Source organism: Cherax quadricarinatus, unplaced genomic scaffold, assembly GCF_038502225.1.
Source record: "Cherax quadricarinatus isolate ZL_2023a unplaced genomic scaffold, ASM3850222v1 Contig4011, whole genome shotgun sequence".
Taxonomy (NCBI): Eukaryota; Metazoa; Arthropoda; class Malacostraca; order Decapoda; family Parastacidae; genus Cherax; species Cherax quadricarinatus.
In genome coordinates this window covers 6825-21934 of record NW_027199037.1, presented here as the reverse complement: position 1 = coordinate 21934, position 15110 = coordinate 6825, and the positions used below count along the sequence as shown (strand labels likewise).

General features: G+C 40.6%; 1 protein-coding gene across 1 annotated transcript; it reads left to right on the top strand.

Annotated features, from left to right (window-relative positions):
* Window positions 1-7822: 7822 nt before the first annotated feature.
* On the top strand, window positions 7823-11767 carry LOC138852101 (uncharacterized). The gene has a single exon (XM_070081752.1). The coding sequence runs from the start codon at window positions 7917-7919 to the stop codon at window positions 10779-10781; it is 2865 nt and encodes a 954-aa protein (XP_069937853.1). The 5' UTR covers window positions 7823-7916; the 3' UTR covers window positions 10782-11767.
* Window positions 11768-15110: the final 3343 nt, after the last annotated feature.

The following is a 15110-nucleotide window of genomic DNA, read 5'->3' as shown; positions in this document are numbered from 1 at the left end:
GTGTGTTGTAGGAGTAATAGTCACCTGACAGGTGTGTTGTAGTAGTGGTCACCTGACAGGTGTGTTGTAGGAGCAATGGTCACCTGACAGGTGTTGGAGTATTGATCACCTGACAGGTGATATAGCAGTAACCGCCTAAGAGGTTTGTTATAGGTGTACTGGACACCTAACAAGTGTGTTATAAAAATGCTGGGCACCTGAGAGGTGTGCTATAGGAGTGGTGTTCACCTAATAGATGTTATAGGAATGGTGGGCAACTGAGAGATGTTATAAGAATGGTAGACATCTGATAGGTGTGTTATAGGAGTGGTGATCACCTGACAGGTGTGTTATAGGAGTGGTGATCACCTGACAGGTGTGTTATAGGAGTGGTGATCACCTGACAGGTGTGTTATAGGAGTGGGGAGCACCTGACAGGTGTGTTATAATATTGAGCATCTAGTATTCTGTGAACAGGCTTTCTCGGGTGTTGGTATACCTGGAGGGTGTTCTGGGGGGTCAACACCTCCGTGGGCCAGTCTGTGACCAAGGCCTTGCAGTGGATCAGGGCCTGATCAACCAGGCTGTTACTACTAGCCGCATACAAACCGATTTCCGAACACAGCCTGGCTGGTCAGGTACTGACTTTAGGTGCCTGTCCAGCTCTCTCTTGAAGACAGCCAGGGGTCTATTCTTAATCCCCCCTTATGTACACTGGGAGGAGTCAAACAGACTTGGGTTCCCCTGACACTTATTATGTTGTCTCTTAGTGTTAACACTATCCTCGGGGCTAAGAAGGTTTATCACACCCTCCATTTGCCCCTCCTAAAGACACCCCTAATCTCTTAGTCTCCCAGCTCAGGCTGACACATTTCATTACCTCATGTAACCAATGATCAGACAGTTCAGACATTTTATTACAAAAATATTCTGGCCCTGGGACCAGAATATTTTTGTCAGTATTATTTATCAGGTTTTCACCTTACGCAGTCTATGCCATGTAATGGAATACATCAATGGAAATATAGCTAGCTTTAGTTCTTATAATATAACTTTTGGAATAAGGCTTAATCTGTGGCACAGGTGCAACATTAGGCAGGTTTCCTTTTAACTGCTGTCCCTGTTCATGTAGCAGTAAGTAGGTATTGGTGTATTAGTCATCTGTTCTGGGTGGCATCCCGGGGAACAAGATTACTTAGATGGTCCAAAGTGCTCTGCATAACCAGGAGCTTTGTATAAAGTACTGTATGTCAGTAATGTCAACTAGGTCTATATCATTTGTATCATATATTTTGTAAAAATAAAGATTATTATTATTATTATTATTCATGGAGTGCAACAGCATGATAAAGTGCCACCTTAAATGCGATTCATTTTCACAAAATGAATGTATGTTTTTATCATAAATTGTACTACCTCATATTAATAATAGAGTAAAATATTGAATATTTGTAATCTACCAGTCTTTACCTGTCTTGACTCAAGTAATCTTTAAGTACAGTGGTACTTTGAGTGTTGGTCATAATTCATTCCAGAAGGCTGTTCGAGTGCAGTTACCAAATGAATTTGTTCCTATAAAGGATAATGTAAATTAGATTAGTCTGTTTCAGACCCCCAAAAATACACTTACAGAAGCACTTACAAAAATACACTTACATAATTGTTTGAGTTGGGAGCTGTTCGAAACTCGAGGTACCACTGTATTAGGTTAAGTCTGCCTGAAATGCCTCATCATGATAGTGGCTTTCTTTGTAACAGTCAAGTTATGAAATGTAAACACACATTGTAACCTTTACAAAGAAATAAAATTTTGATTTTGATGTACAGTGGACCCCCAGTTAACGATATTTTTTCATTCCAGAAGTATGTTCAGGTGCCAGTACTGACCGAATTTGTTCCCATAAGGAATATTGTGAAGTAGATTAGTCCATTTTCCATTTTGGATATGCTGAATGTTGAAGACAGAGTAAAACAACTGAAGCTAAATCATGTTTATAAAATTGCTCACAAACAATGTCCAGAATATCTTACTGTCAATTTTGTCAAGGTTGGGAACCAAAGCAATCATAGTACTAGGGGGAGAGAGCACAACTTTGTAGTACCCACAGTCAGTGGCCAGGCTTCAAACACCTTTTATTGTACAGCAATAAAGGAATGGAACAGACTGCCCGCACATGTCAAAGCCAGTCATAGCATGAACCAGTTCAAGAAGAGTGCCAAAAGGTGTCTGATGAATGTAGCTACAGAAAGGGAGGGGAATGATTTTCTATTTTTTAGCTAACATACGTGTAAATTTTACCTTATTCCTAGTAATGACCCTCGTATTGTAGATAGTCTTAATGACCTTGGTGTAGTAGATAGTCTTTTTAGTATGATAATAAGATGTTATCTTCATTGTAGAATAATAAGAAAATATTATAACCTTTCTATTATAATAAAGTAAAAGGACCCCAATGGAAATAAGTCACTCTGTCTGACTTTTTTGGGTTATCCTAGGTTCTCTACACATATGCTGCTATGTATGATAATTCTATGTAACTGTATTTGTGTATACCTGAATAAACTTACTTACTTACTTACTTACATTTCAGACCCCCAAACATACACGTACAAACGCACTTACATAAATACACTTACATAATTGGTCGCATTGGGAGGTGATCGTTAAGCGGGGGTCCACTGTATAGGGAAGAACTAAACCCATAGGGGGCCATAAAATACCCGAAGAATAAGAGGTAATCAGGTTTGATCTGAGGAAGGAAAGCATAGCTCCAATATCCTTCAAATCACGAGTCCTTCATCAGCAAGGTGATAAATAAGATGCTGGTGACAGGTGTTGTTTTGCATATTTTGTTGCCGAAGAGAGAGAGAATGAAAATGTCATTGTTTTGAAACTACTACAACACAGATTAATTAACTCTGTCATTAAACATTGTACTCGAGGCAGCATACGGGGCCCCGTGGCCTGGTTGGCAAAATTCTCACCTCGCACGCTGAGGGTTTGGGTTCGATTCTCAGTGGGGTGGAGACATTTGACATGTTTCTTTACACCTGTTGTCCTGTTCACCTAGCAAGTAGGAACCTGGGTGTTAGTCGATTGGTGTGGGTCACATCCTGGGGGACAAAATTGAAGACCCCAATGGAAGTAAAACAGACAGTCCTTGATGACGCACTAACTTTCTTGGGTTATCCTGGGTGGCTAATCCTCTGAGGTTAAAAATGCAAGCAAAATCTTGTCTTATAATTGGCCCTGTTTTAGTCCTATACATCATTGGCCCGGTGGCCTGGTGGCTAAAGCTCCCGCTTCACGCACGGAGGGCCCGGGTTCGATTCCCTGCGGGTGGAAACATTTCGACACGTTTCCTTACACCTGTTGTCCTGTTCACCTAGCAGCAAATAGGTACCTGGGTGTTAGTCGACTGGTGTGGGTCGCATCCTGGGGGACAAGATTAAGGACCCCAATGGAAATAAGTTAGACAGTCCTCGATGACGCACTGACTTTCTTGGGTTATCCTGGGTGGCTAACCCTCCGGGGTTAAAAATCCGAACGAAATCTTATCTTATCTTAAATTCTTCCAAAATACCCCATATAACCCATAGGAGTCATATGGGATATATACATCATAAAGGTGGTGAACATCCCTCCATGAAGGGCCCACTTGCAGTTGTGTGCAACTAAAACATAGTGATGAAAGTGCAGTTTCCCATATCCAAACCTCCCCCCCCCCACAAAAAAAAATTGAAGAAAATAATATTTGCAGGCAACACTACTTTAGTATTTTCAGACAATTATCATAACACCTGCGACACAGTAAGCAATAAACTCAAGAACGTCTACACGAGGTTAATGCCTATCAAATTGACACTTAGTGTACAAAATACCTGTTGCATACCATTTGAAAATAAATAAGCTAATAAAACAGATTTATAGTTAATAAGGCCCAGATGACAAAAAAAAGAAGGCAGATGTTCAGCTTACCCTTAGCTAAAAAAATGATTTTCAGTATTTAATGTACATACATTTCAGAGAAACATTTAGAGAGGGTGTGGTAGGTAAGTTTGGGGTGCCAGGTGTAAATGATAATGAGAGCCCTTTGATTGAACTTTGTATAGAAAGGGGTTTAGTTATAGGTAATACATACAGGATATGATGTAGGGCGTAATGACAGTACAGTGGACCCTCGACCAGCGATGGCATCGATTAACGATAAATCTGACTAGCGATACATTTTATCGCAAAAATTTTGCCTCGATTAGCGCTAAAAAACTCGACCAACACTATTCCTTCCATCTGAGACACGTCCACTTCTGGCCAATGTTTACTAGCCAGCCAGCCACTGCGGTCGCTTCCAAGCATACAATCAGAACATTTCATATTATCACAGCCTTTTTAGTGATTGCACCTGCAAAATAAGTCACCATGGGCCCCAAGAAAGCTTCTAGTGCCAACCCTACAGCAAAAAGGGTGAGAATTACTATGGATATGAAGAAAGAGATCATTGCTAAGTATGAAAGTGGAGTCCATGTCTCCGAGCTGGCCAGGCTGTACACAAAATCCCAATCAACCATCGCTACTATTGTGGCCAAGAAAACGGCAATCAAGGAAGCTGTTCTTGCCAAAGGTGCAACTATGTTTTCGAAACTGAGATCGCAAGTGATAGAAGATGTTGAGAGACTGTTATTGGTATGGATAAACGAAAAACAGATAGCAGGAGATAGCATCTCTCAAGCGATCATATGTGAAAAGGCTAGGAAGTTGCATGACGATTTAATTAGAAAAATGCCAGCAACTAGTGGTGATGTGAGTGAATTTAAGGCCAGCAAAGGTTGGTTTGAGAGATTTAAGAATCGTAGTGGCATACATAGTGTGATAAGGCATGGTGAGGCTGCCAGTTTGGACCAAAAAGCAGCTGAAAAATATGTGCAGGAATTCAAGGAGTACATAGACAGTGAAGAACTGAAACCTGAACAAGTGTTTAATGGTGACACTGACAATGTTGTGAAACACGTTAGGAATGTCATAAAGGAACGGGAGGTACAGGCCTCTATGGGCAGATATGTTGTGCGACAGAGGTCCAGTGACTCTCAAGCTGGTCCTAGTGGCATTAAAAGAAGGGAAGTAACCCCGAAAAAGGACTTTCCACCTCAAGTCCTAATGGAAGGGGATTCCCCTTCTAAACACTAAGACCATCAACACACTCCCCTCTTCCCATCCCATCAATCATCACCAGATCTTCAATAAAGGTAAGTGTCATGTAACTGTGCATGTCTTCTTGTAGTTTGTTGGATTATGTATTGGTAGATAAAAGACTGTTGAGTAGACTTCAGGATGTACATGTTTATAGAGGGGCCACAGATATATCAGATCACTTTTTAGTTGTAGCTACAGTGAGAGTAAAAGGTAGATGGGATACAAGGAGAATAGAAGCATCAGGGAAGAGAGAGGTGAAGGTTTATAAACTAAAAGAGGAGGCAGTTAGGGTAAGATATAAACAGCTATTGGAGGATAGATGGGCTAATGAGAGCATAGGCAATGGGGTCGAAGAGGTATGGGGTAGGTTTAAAAATGTAGTGTTAGAGTGTTCAGCAGAAGTTTGTGGTTACAGGAAAGTGGGTGCGGGAGGGAAGAGGAGCGATTGGTGGAATGATGATGTAAAGAGAGTAGTAAGGGAGAAAAAGTTAGCATATGAGAAGTTTTTACAAAGTAGAAGTGATGCAAGGAGGGAAGAGTATATGGAGAAAAAGAGAGAGGTTAAGAGAGTGGTGAAGCAATGTAAAAAGAGAGCAAATGAGAGAGTGGGTGAGATGTTATCAACAAATTTTGTTGAAAATAAGAAAAAGTTTTGGAGTGAGATTAACAAGTTAAGGAAGCCTAGAGAACAAATGGATTTGTCAGTTAAAAATAGGAGAGGAGAGTTATTAAATGGAGAGTTAGAGGTATTGGGAAGATGGAGGGAATATTTTGAGGAATTGTTAAATGTTGATGAAGATAGGGAAGCTGTGATTTCGTGTATAGGGCAAGGAGGAATAACATCTTGTAGGAGTGAGGAAGAGCCAGTTGTGAGTGTGGGGGAAGTTCGTGAGGCAGTAGGTAAAATGAAAGGGGGTAAGGCAGCTGGGAGTGATGGGATAAAGATAGAAATGTTATAAGCAGGTGGGGATATAGTTTTGGAGTGGTTGGTGCTATTATTTAATAAATGTATGGAAGAGGGTAAGGTACCTAGGGATTGGCAGAGAGCATGCATAGTTCCTTTGTATAAAGGCAAAGGGGACAAAAGAGAGTGCAAAAATTATAGGGGGATAAGTCTGTTGAGTATACCTGGTAAAGTGTATGGTAGAGTTATTATTGAAAGAATTAAGAGTAAGACGGAGAATAGGATAGCAGATGAACAAGGAGGCTTTAGGAAAGGTAGGGGGTGTGTGGACCAGGTGTTTACAGTGAAACATATAAGTGAACAGTATTTAGATAAGGCTAAAGAGGTTTTTGTGGCATTTATGGATTTGGAAAAGGCGTATGACAGGGTGGATAGGGGGGCAATGTGGCAGATGTTGCAGGTGTATGGTATAGGAGGTAGGTTACTGAAAGCAGTGAAGAGTTTTTACGAGGATAGTGAGGCTCAAGTTAGAGTATGTAGGAAAGAGGGAGATTATTTCCCAGTAAAAGTAGGCCTTAGACAAGGATGTGTGATGTCACCGTGGTTGTTTAATATATTTATAGATGGGGTTGTAAGAGAAGTAAATGCGAGGGTCTTGGCAAGAGGCGTGGAGTTAAAAGATAAAGAATCACACATAAAGTGGGAGTTGTCACAGTTGCTCTTTGCTGATGACACTGTGCTCTTGGGAGATTCTGAAGAGAAGTTGCAGAGGTTGGTGGATGAATTTGGTAGGGTATGTAAAAGAAGAAAATTAAAAGTGAATACAGGAAAGAGTAAGGTTATGAGGATAACAAAAAGATTAGGTGATGAAAGATTGGATATCAGATTGGAGGGAGAGAGTATGGAGGAGGTGAATGTATTCAGATATTTGGGAGTGGACGTGTCAGCGGATGGGTCTATGAAAGATGAGGTGAATCATAGAATTGATGAGGGGAAAAGGGTGAGTGGTGCACTTAGGAGTCTGTGGAGACAAAGAACTTTGTCCTTGGAAGCAAAGAGGGGAATGTATGAGAGTATAGTTTTACCAACGCTCTTATATGGGTGTGAAGCATGGGTGATGAATGTTGCAGCGAGGAGAAGGCTGGAGGCAGTGGAGATGTCATGTCTGAGGGCAATGTGTGGTGTGAATATAATGCAGAGAATTCGTAGTTTGGAAGTTAGGAGGAGGTGCGGGATTGCCAAAACTGTTGTCCAGAGGGCTGAGGAAGGGTTGTTGAGGTGGTTCGGACATGTAGAGAGAATGGAGCGAAACAGAATGACTTCAAGAGTGTATCAATCTGTAGTGGAAGGAAGGCGGGGTAGGGGTCGGCCTAGGAAAGGTTGGAGGGAGGGGGTAAAGGAGGTTTTGTGTGCGAGGGGCTTGGACTTCCAGCAAGCATGCGTGAGCGTGTTTGATAGGAGTGAATGGAGACAAATGGTTTTTAATACTTGACGTGCTGTTGGAGTGTGAGCAAAGTAACATTTATGAAGGGATTCAGGGAAACCGGCAGGCCGGACTTGAGTCCTGGAGATGGGAAGTACAGTGCCTGCACTCTGAAGGAGGGGTGTTAATGTTGCAGTTTAAAAACTGTAGTGTAAAGCACCCTTCTGGCAAGACAGTGATGGAGTGAATGATGGTGAAAGTTTTTCTTTTTCGGGCCACCCTGCCTTGGTGGGAATCGGCCAGTGTGTTAATAAAAAAAATGATGCAACTATCACACACTTGCATCAAGTGTAAAGTTGATTATAGCCGAGTTTTATATAATTGGTATGGTGATGTTTTTATAAGAATTATTTTTAGCTATGAAGGCTTCTATAGTTGCCTCCATTACCCAGATACCGGGTAATTACACCAGTCATGACCTCTGCTTTGGAAAGTACTTTAAGGCAGTTAATAAGATTGGAAAGATGGTTCTAATCTCAATCTTTACAATGATTTACCAAACCCTCGACACAAATTGTGGAACTCTGCCCTTGAAGGAGTACTGCACCAAGAAACTTAAATGGTCTCACAGTGATATCAATAAGCATTTTACAGCCTCTGAGAGAGATATCTTGTCCAAGGCCCCATTTGATAGTGAGTTTATATGCGATGTTACACTTATTTTCAAAATTATCACAAGGATATTGGGTAATCTAGCAGAGCCAATAAAAAAAGAACTGAGAGATTTAAAGAATCTTAGGAATACTGTATGTCACGAAGATCTGGAAATGAATGAGGCAGAACTAAGGCAACGCATGGATGATCTTGAGTGTGTCTGTCGAGCGATCATTGAGGGCACAGCAGCTCTAATTGGAAAAGATCTCAAAGACTTAATAACAGAAGTAAAACAAGGCTTGCAAGATCTTGTGAATGCAAAACTGGAAATTAATGATATACAATCTTATCTACAAGATTTGGAATTTTTTCGACAGGAAAAACATTCTAAAATGATAACTGAAGGAAGGAAAGAATTAATGGCAACTTATTCTAAAGTCAAGATACTTAATCCTTGTTCGTGGCTCAGCGAAAACAATTTTGCAGACTTTACTGTTGACAATGTTTTTACTGCACTGAGAATAGTTGATAATGGAATAAATGTTCAGGTGAGTGACATTCTAAATGTGACACAAATGAAGACAAGGTATATTCCTCGGGTAGTGATTATCAAGGGTGTTATGGGAGCAGGCAAGACCTCCCTCTATCGCTACTTGTTGAATGAGTGGTGCAAGAGGTCTTCTGCTGTCACTGGCCTGATAGCTATTGATATTGTTATTGGTATAGAGATGCGAACAGTAAGTTGTGGATCACTCGTGCAGTTCCTGAGGGAACAACTTCTTAAGAATACATCACGATTGTTTAGCGAGTCGGACATTATTCCTGTCTTACAAGAGATGAATGTTCTCTTTGTCATAGATGGCATGGATGAAGCAAGCAACCAAGGAAAAGCTATAGTGAGAGAAATTGTGAGTAAGTTTACAGACAGCCACATTATTATAACCACCAGGCCTGAATTTACTTTGGAACTAATGCAAATGGCAGAAGATCACATTGTTTTGCAAGTTGAGGGTTTTGATGATGATAGCCAAAATGAATTTGTGAAGAAAGTCTTTGCTGTTAAGTACGTGGACATAAAACGTCGAGAGAATGAGATCAGAGACTTCTTTGTATACAAAGCCAGTGCTTGCGAGTCTCTCAGCAACCACTTAACACTGCCTCTGACGCTGACACTTTTACTTGTTTTGTGGTGTGATGATTCACTAAAAGTAACTACTGTCAGTACCACAACACGCCTTTACCAAAATATTTATGACATGTCTCAAAAGAAATTAACTACTCGATTGGAAAGCCTTGGGGAGGGGCATAGTGTCTCTCTCAGTCGTAAGGTGCGACGATGGTTGCTTGAGCTGGGTCACATCGCATGGTGCATGCTGAAAGAAGAGGTTCTTCACTTGAGCCAAGATCATGCGAACTTCCTTATGGACATATGCGAGAAGGAAGGTATTAATCCCATACAAACTATGTCAACTTTTTTAAAATGTGATTTAAAAGAAACCTTGACTGGCACCTCATATTATTTTTCTTTTCACCATAGCTCTGGACAGGAGTTTTTAGCAGCGCTGTATATTAGTGAAGAAGCATCTAAGTCTTGGTCTCTCTTCCCTCTATTTGAGGACATCAAGTGCTCAAGACTCCAGGAACTGATTATGTATGTTACTGGTCTCTTGAAAATTAATGGTAAGATGACTTCATCTTTAGCCAGCGAGATAAAATGTTCCCTAATTAGCTGTATGGGAGCCTTAGCCTGCGACCCCGTTATCTGGTGGCGACTCCTGGAGGAGGCCGAGAAAGATCCTGCAGTGTGTCAGATTGTGGGTTCATTCATTAACCAAGTTAAACTGTGGGTTATAAATTCTTGGGATGCTCGAGAAATGATCGAAGCTAAACTTAAATTATTACAAGAAACAGGTGCCGCACCCAGTGAGGTTGTCATTCACATACAGTACACTACCAGCTTCATCCAGTGCTCTGAACTACAAAATATTATTATGTTAATAGGAGAGATAGGGAAGAGTAAAGTTAGGTTATACCTTGACAGTCAGTTCCATACTGCAGGTAACCAAGAAGACATTGACACTCATGTAGTGCCATTGCTCAAGCTCAATCGATTGCTGGAATTTAAAGGCTATGCAAGCGAACTATTCACATCAGAACTTGTTAAAGCTACTAGAGTTCAGTCACTATTTATCAGGATTACTTCCCTTAAAGCCTTGTTTAATCTTCATACCAGCATCAGGAAACACAGACGCTGGAAAGTAAAAATCATGCCATCCAGAAAATGGACACTAAAATATTTAGAGCTATTTCTTGATATCAGCACCACTACTAAAACTTTGGAAATACCTCAATTACACTTCAACCACCACCTGGTAGTCAAGCTAGCTGGCATAACAGATTCAAGTGCTGTTTGGGCTGGGGAGGTTCTGAAGAGGCTACACAAACAATACAATTCAGTCATTCTTCAAGCATCTGATGTAACTCTCACAGGCATGAAGCACCTACTAAATACTGCTAATGGTGTCTCCATAAAGACTCTCCGTGTCATGTCCAACTGTGTGGCCACACAGGAGGAGGTTAACATCCTTGCTTCAAAGAGTGGAGTCAAAATTGGATGGGGATGTGCCTAACTGAGACAAGCCTGGCATCTCACATATAAACTTCACAGAAAGCACTATAGACATTTGTTCTGTCTCATATCTGACTCTCTTGTATTAAGACACTTGACCATCAAATGATACTTTGAAACTTATTTATCTCAATTATGAGAATATTATACATTTAGGTGATCTTATTTTCAGGAAAAATCATGACCACAGTATTTTTTAAATCAGGCTAAAATTAGGAACAGCAAATAAAAACTGTATGTATTGAAATAATACTTTAAATGTGACTGACAAAAAAAGAAAGAGATGAATAGTATATGTAATCTGAAATAATGTTGTGTCAGAGAATGACAGTGGCTGGCTCAGAGAAAGCCCTGGGTAAGTCAAAATACAGATCATTTCAAGATTTGTTACTCCCACTCCCAAGGAAAACTGTGAAAAGGTGAACTGTAGTTATGCAGATTCTTTGATAAGCTAGGCAAATTAAATTACTGTACATCAATTATAGTAATATTGGTTCAGGTTGCTATGTTAGTTTTGGTGTAAAGTATTTTAATTTGATTTCATTCACATGAAAGAGCTAGAGCTAAATCCATAGAGGCTGTATAGAGCCTGGGAAATGGGAAGCAATCTGATTCAGTTTAATGAAAGGGAGAATAGCTCCAATTCCTTGGATTATGAGCCATACACTCGCATTAAGGCAATGCCCTTAAAAAGTGTGCAGAATATAAAGCTGATAAAAAAAACTAAAATTATATTTCTCTTGCTGGGGATGAGAGAGAGAGTAATCATAAGATGATCTCCAATACTATAGGAAGAGATGCAGTAAGAAGGATATTTATTCCTTCTGTAAGGTTGTGGCCTGAAAATGCTCAAAATGCTCTGCATAATCATGGGCTTTCTGCATGCACAATCTGTACAAACATTGTATCATATGGAAATAAATCTTTGACTTTGGTGTGAGAAGAGTAGGAAAAAAAAAAAGTGACTGGTGGATAGGTCAACTGATAGGTACAGCCTGCGAAGCATGTGTGGCATTAGTTACAGTAAAATATGTTTGATCTGTGAAGGCTTACTCAGCCCTGTAACAACTTCAGTCAGTATTACTCAGGCTGGCTCCTCCTCAGGAAAATTAATGAATAGAAAAAGAACAAAAACTGACAAATATAAACACTTTATTATTTAGGAAATATGAAATATAAAACACTTAAATATGAAATACTGATCCTACATGAAAGAAAATGAAAAATTAAAAATATAAATGATATCTGAATTCAACGCTAAAAACTTGGGTGTCTGGTGTTGGTGACTGCGTATTGTTGCAATAGAAGCCGTTGCTGATGATGTGGGAGGGGGGGGGTCGCAGTTGTTGGTGACAACCCACTGGCTCGTTCTAGTGGCTCTAAGTAATCTTTCCTCATGACAGGAGATCAGGTTCTTGACTGCTGTAATGATGAGGGGTTATGTCCTGATTCTTCATACAAGTGCACAGGCAAGTAAATCCAATATGGGACGTCTCCAGGACGTTAGTCCGTCTCCTTCAGTTTTTCTCGTTGATTGACAGGTGACCCTCTCTGTCATCCAAGCTGAAAAGATAGACAGGTTACCCACTGCTTAAATAATCACTCTCCATGATAAGTACAATACCTAAAAGACGTGGTGATTATTACAACAGTCAACTTAGAGCAAGGCTGAAAAGACTAAGTTTATTATTGGTCCAAAGTGAAGCTTTCAACCAATAAATCCACTAGAATACAAGGCAGGCATGTACTTACAGTAGTGTTGGGAGCTGTGAGTCGAGTGATTTACTGTTTGACCAGAGCCCCACACGTCACCTTTCGGGGGGGGGGGGGGGAAGAGGGAGGGGAAGGGATAGTGGGAGCTAGACTGACCCTACGTTAACAAGCAGCCGGCAAACAAACTATCACTTTAGGGGTGGGGGAAAAAAGGCGGGAATAGCGGGAGCTTGACTTACCCTGCCTTAACAAGTAGCCGGCAATGAAACTATTGTTACTATATATTCCCTCGCTACTCCTATCTATTGAACTTTTCCCTCACATTGATGGAGGATCTGCTGATGGTCCCTACTTAGTGTCATTATATTATCTCCTAGTTCCTGATTCTGTGTCACTTTTGCTTGTTATATTGCTATTGGGCTTAGCATTCTTTTTATTGTTCAAGCAGACTGCTCTGATTGCCAGTTGGTCAAGAAGTTAGTTTGTGAGGACTTTGTCAGTCACTTGTTTAAGTCTAGTCAAGTTGTGAGACATAGCGAACTACTTAGAGCACTTACACACGTACACACAAACTTGCTTGTACATATTTGTAATATCTTATTAAATGTTAATGTACCAGACGGTACTTAAGAATTATAAATGTGATATGTGCTTTCAGCACAATAATACTGTATACGAGAGAAGTGATTAATATTATTTTGATTACTGTGATTAATTTAATTTAATTTGATAATATACCTCTAGACTTAATAAATTTATTAAATTTTAATTTCTCTAGTTAGTAGCCTACCAGTTGTAATCCTGAAGCACTATTGAATCATATTGAATCGCCCTCCCTTCCCAGCCAGTGTACCATTGTTTACCAGTAAGTGACGGTCCCCTCACTTGTTCATGTGAAATATCTCATAATATTCCATTCATTTTAGTGCTTGCAACTGCTAAATAAGCTACCATGGCTCCAAAGAAAGCTCCTAGTGCCAGGCCTTTGGTAAAGAAGGTCAAGAAAAACATCATTGAAGAATATGAAAGTGGCATACGTGTGGCCGAACTGGCCAGGATGTACAACAAACTCCATACAATCATAGCTTCCATCGTGGCCAAGAAAAAGGAAATCAAGGAAGCTGTTGTTGCGGGGGTAAATATGCTGACAAAAATGGTGTGGATAAACGAGAAACAATTAACAGGAGATAGTCTTATGCAGTCGGTTATTTGTGAAAAGGCTAGTTAGTTGCATGACGATCTCGTAAAGAAATTGCCTGCAACGAGTACTGATATTGGTGAATTTAAGGCCAGCAAAGGCTGGTTTGAGAGATTTAAGAACCGTAGTGGTATACACAGTGTGACAAGGCATGGCGAGGCTGCCAGTTCGGACAAAATTGCAACTACAAAATTCATAAGTGAAATCAAGGAGTACATAGAGGCTGGAGGACTGAAACCTGAGCAAGTGTTCAATTGTGACGAAACAGGCCTCTTTTGGAAGAAAATGCCAAAGAGGACCTACATTACTCAGGAGGAAAAGGGACTGCCAGGATACAAGCCTATGGAAGACAGGCTGACACTCATGTTTTGTGCTAATGCTAGTGGGGATTGCAAGGTGAAGCCATTACTAGTGTACCATTCTGAAAATCCCAGTGTGTTCAGAAAAAACAATGTTATGAAGGGTAAATTGTGTGTGTTTTGGAAAGGTAATAATAAGGCATAGGTCATGAGGGAAATTTTTGTCGAGTGGGTCATTGAAGTGTTTGGCCCTAGCGTGAAGAATTATCTCCTGGAAAAGAAATTGGATCTCAAGTACCTCCTGCTAATGGACAATGCACCTGCTCATCTTCCAAACTTGGATGACCTAATTCTGGAGGAGTTTGGGTTCATCACAATAAAGTTCTTGCTCCCTAATACCACTCCTCTCCTCCAGCCCATGGACCAGCAGGTCATTTCAAACTTTAAAAAGCTTTACACCAAAGCAATGTTTCAAAGGTGCTTTAATGTGACCTCAGACACTCACTTGACCCTAAGAGAGTTTTGGAAAGATCACTTCAGTATCCTTATAGGTAAGCCTTTGGAGGGAGTGACTACCAGAACTTTGAACTCTGCTTGGAGAAAATTGTGGCCAGATTGTGTCCACAAGAAGGATTTTGACGGTCTTGGGGCTGACCCTGATGAGCCTATGACAGTTGTGAAATCTATTGTGGCATTGGGGAGTTCCATGGGGTTGGATGTGAGTTTGGAGGATGTGGAAGAGTTGGTGGAGGACCACAACGAAGAGCTCACCGCTGAGGAGCTGCAAGAGCTTCAGCAGGAACAGCAACAGACTGCTGCACAGAATATTGCTGCAGAGGAGGAGGAAGAGAGATGGAAGAAGTTGCCTTCTTCAGAAATTAAGGTTTTTGAAATGTGGGATAAGGTGGAAACATTTATGGAGAAACATCACTCTGACAAGACTGCTGCAAGCCATGTCGGCAACATGTACAGTGACAAAGTCTTAGCCCATTTTAGGGAAGCTTTAAAGAGATGCCAGAAACAGAGCTCTCTGGACAAGTATTTAGTGCCACAGGTGTACAGTGACTCTCAAGCTGGTCCTAGTGGCATTAAGAAACAGAGAAGAGAAGTAACCCCAGAA

Bases quoted from the DNA above. Each gene is read 5' to 3' on its own strand.
- LOC138852101 (XM_070081752.1), top strand. From the start codon at position 7,917: ATGAAGGCTTCTATAGTTGCCTCCATTACCCAGATACCGGGTAATTAC.